Below are 4,300 nucleotides of genomic sequence, written 5' to 3' on the forward strand. Positions count from 1 at the left end.
TTGGAAATTGCTATACTACCTATTTTACAGGATGATATGCAATTTAAAAAAATCGAGGGGGCAAAAAACATATCAATTTTGGTATGGCATTTATGTGGATTGGAGTAAAAAGAAAAATCTCTGCCCTGTGGATGAAGACATCTCCATACATCTACTAATCCTAATTCTTTGTTCAGATCCACCAATTGTCTAGATCTGGGAGATACTCCTGCAGTACTCTTGGGAATCCTATCTATTTCCGGATCCATAATACAATTAAAGTCTCTCCACAAACGAAGCTGCATTAGAACATTATTTCAACGAGCCAACACACACTGCACCACAGAGGAACTACGCAGAGCAGAGGAAAATCACATATACAGAGCAAATCTACATCCAGAACCTCAACCTGAGCTACAAATCTTCTCAAAACTTGCTAATAGGGGATGTTCTATGTTCTATGATCATAGAACATAGAACATTACAGCGCAGTACAGGCCCTTCGGCCCTCGATGTTGCGCTGACCTGTCATACCAATCTGAAGCCCATCTAACCTACACTATTCCATGTATGTCCATACACTTGTCCAATGACGACTTAAATATACTTAAAGTTGGCGAGTCTACTACCGTTGCAGGCAAAGCATTCCATACCCTTACTACTCTCTGAGTAAAGAAACTACCTCTGACATCCGTCCTATATCTATCACCCCTCAATTTAAAGCTATGTCCCCTCGTGCTTGCCATCACCATACTTGGAAAAAGGCTCTCCCTGTCCACCCGAGCTAACCCTCTGATTATCTTATATGTCCCTATTATTGTAAGGGGAACTGATAGATGTATGCCTAACTAAAGTTCTATTAAGCTGTAGCATAACTTGCCTGTCCTTATACTCAATGTCCCTTCCAATGAAGGCAAACATGCCAAAGGCCTTGTTTAGTCCCTTATCTACCTGCACTGTCACCTTCAGTAATCCGTGGACCTGCACACCCAGATCAAGATTTGGAGAGTTATTTTGACACAATGAGTTATTGTGATCAGGAATATGCCTGATCTGGGAGATTTAATAGAATTATTAAAATTTTAATAGATTTTCAGAAGAAATACTTGAAAAGCTGAAGGGTTATGGTGAGGGAGGTTGGGAATCAATGAATGCTTCTTTCAAAGAGCTAACATTGGCACGATGGGCCAAATGGCCTCCTGGCTGTATGATTCTATGAAAGCCAACAATAATGGGCGTGTGCACAGCCCTACTCACCCAGCCAATATTCACCATCTGCAGACCCAAAGCCCCGTTTATAATCGTCCCATCCTCTGTAGAAGTCAACAGAGCCGTTGATCCTTCTCTGAAATACCTTTGTAAATACAAGAAAGTGGAGTGAAAATGCTTTGTCAGAAAGAGGAAGCACATGTGCGAGAAAGACACTGTGTGGTCGTGGTACTGTTGTTGATGATCTGGTACTAATGATCCAGAGCCATGTGTTCAAGTCTAACCTAACCTGCACATCCTTGGACTGTGGGAGGAAACCAGAGCACCTGGGGGAAACCCACACAGACACGGGGAGAATGTGCAAACTCCACACAGACAGTCACCCGAGGCTGGAATTGAACCTGGGTCCCTGGCGCTGCGAGGCAGCAGTGCTAACCACTGAGCCACTGTGCCAGCATTAGTGCAGCACTGGGGAAGTTACAAGCTAGTCGGATATCTCCCCCAGCATGACCAGAACCAATAGGGATATTCACCAGTTTAGTGGCAGAGGGTTTGATCCAGAGTGACAGGGGGGAACGGCAACAAAAACAGAAAATGCCGGAGAAATTCAGCAGGTCCAGCAATGTCTGTGGAGACAGAAACAGAATTAACATTTCTTCAGAACTGATTGTAGCTGAGAAAAGGTGTTGAAGGTGGGGTGAGGGGAGGGGGAGAAGTAAACGATAGGTGGAGATGTAACTGAGAGAGAGAGAGAGAGAGAGTGTGTTGGGCAGACAAAAGGAATGGATAAATGTCCATGGACAGGGGGATCAGGGAGACACACACTGAGACACCATGCCACACGCAGTTCAAATAAATGTTGAGGTCTGAGCTGAGCTTATCTGAATTACAGATATACCCACACTAAAATGAAGCAGTGGCCAATTGTGTACAGTGGCTCAGTGGTTAGCAATGCTGCCTCACAGCGCCAGGGAACTGGGTTCGATTCCAGCCTCAGGTAACAGTCTGTGTGGAGTTTGCACATTCACCCTGTGTCTGTGTGGATTCCTCCGGGTTAGGGTGGATTGGCCGTGCTAAATTGCTTGTAGCATGTAGGGATGTGCATGTTAGGTGGGTTAGCCATGGGAAATGCAGGGATAGGGGAGGGGGGCTGGGTCTGGGCAGGATGCTCTTCAGAGGGTCAGTGTGGACTTGATGGGCCGAATGTCCTGCTTCCATTCAAAAGGAATCCTGTGATCCTGCAAGCAGCAATGTGATAATGACTGGTTTGGGTGTTCCTTGATAACATTCTTGCACTGACACTTCAAAGATACATCAGGAGAATTGCATCTTCCTACAAACCTTCCAGGCTATTTGTTGCCTTTATCTGATCCAAGCCCAGGTCCCAATCCATAATTGTTCTCAAAATGTTTCCCTATAACAATTTTAGCAAACTTTCAGAGCCATAATTTTAATTCAGCACGACTAACAGTGCGGGCACAACTTAGAACAAAAACATATTTCACAGAATGAGCATTGCATCCATCAAGATATTTTGGATTATGGTTGCGCAGACCAGACAGGTAATTCTGAATCTTGCACTAGCATTGAATTTGAAAGAGCTCAGCCAAAACCTGGCCTTAAAAATCTAGCCAGTGGTGACCGTATGACTGTTCTCAATCCTGGAACAGGGTCTCTGGACCCAATATGTTAACTCTGCTTTCTCTCCACAGAGTGGTGCCAAACATGCTGAACTTTCCCAGCAATTTCAGATTTTGTTTCTGATTTCCATTCGCAGTTCTTTGATTTTTTTTCTTGTCAAAATCACTCTAAATTGTCATTAAAAAATCCATCTGGTTCACCAATGCTCTTCAGGGAAGGAGATCTGCCATCCTCACCTGGTCTGGGTCTATACGAGACTCCAGACCCACAGTTATGTGGTTGACTCTGAAATGGCAGTCAGTGTTTTTTGGAGCAACTAAGGACAGGCATTTGATACTGGTGGATAATTTCAAACATCCCAGTGCTTCCCAAACCTTTTCCCACTGTGATCCCCCAACATTGAAAATGGTCACAGCCCCTCAGGGAGAACTGAGTGAGCAGGGGTCTGGGAGGGGACAGGGAGATACTGTACGAGAGCAAAGGATGCAAGATGGAAGAGCTGAGAGATTTAGGGGATGGGTTGCAATGGGGAAGCAGTATTGGTAACATTCCTGCTCGCGTCCCCACTTTTTCATGCTGCTCTTACTGGTCCATTGCTGGAGTAAAACTGAGTCAAGGTAAAATGTCTTTCTCAAATGGTGTGGGAGGAGGTGAAAGTGGTCATTGACTGCAATAAGGAAATCAGGACGGACTGTCAATGTGACCTCTTGTGCAACCGTAACCAGGGACAATGATAATAACAGTAGTCCAAGTCCTTGCACATGCACGCGCATCTGGGAGAGTCAACCCTCACTACATAAACTTGCAAATGGGACAACGGCCAGTTAATGAAACTGGACAATGTCGCATCCAAGTTGACTTTCAGGTGGAAGGAATATTATGGAAAGGAAAGGCAACTTACAGTCCATCCTCCACCATCGCTCTCCATGTCACAGTAAACATTCAGCGGAATGGAAGGCCCAGAAGGGTAGATCTGGTAAACTCCACTTGTGTGAAATCCTTCTCGATAAACATCTGCACAATCTGTTCTTGCTCTAATCCCTGTGAGCAATCAGAAAGTGGAAAGAATTGACTGTGGACAGAATTTGGAAATGTAGACAGGCAACTGAAGGGGCTCATTCAGCCTGACTGCCTGCCCCTCTTATGCAGTTACATCCACGCATGGGTGTTCTGGGAGTATTGGGCTTTATTGCTTGGGATTTGGAGTTTAAACGTTGTTACAGCTGTATGGGGTGTTGGTGAGGCTGCCCCTGGAATCCTGTGTGCAGTTTTGATGCCTATATTTAGGAAAGGGTGGATCAGAATTGGAGCAGTTGGTTAGCTCCCGGTGAAATGGATCTTGTGTTCACAGCAGGACAGTAACAGACGGTGTACAGTGTGCATTTCCAACTATACACACAGACACACACACACACAGACACAAACACACACACACACACACACCCACAGACACAAACACACACACACACAC

General features: G+C 45.1%; 1 protein-coding gene across 1 annotated transcript in view; it reads right to left on the reverse strand.

Moving 5' to 3' along the window:
* LOC122552373 (microfibril-associated glycoprotein 4-like) overlaps nt 1-4,300 on the reverse strand; it is a 12,779-nt gene that overhangs the window by 6,808 nt on the left and 1,671 nt on the right. The window contains exons 2-3 of the mRNA XM_043695123.1: nt 3,731-3,870; nt 1,237-1,333 (exon numbers count right to left, since the gene is read on the reverse strand). Coding sequence (XP_043551058.1) covers nt 1,237-1,333; nt 3,731-3,870 — 237 coding nt within the window. The remainder of the gene's footprint in view (nt 1-1,236; nt 1,334-3,730; nt 3,871-4,300) is intronic.

This window comes from Chiloscyllium plagiosum, chromosome 8, assembly GCF_004010195.1.
Source record: "Chiloscyllium plagiosum isolate BGI_BamShark_2017 chromosome 8, ASM401019v2, whole genome shotgun sequence".
Lineage (NCBI taxonomy): Eukaryota > Metazoa > Chordata > Chondrichthyes > Orectolobiformes > Hemiscylliidae > Chiloscyllium > Chiloscyllium plagiosum.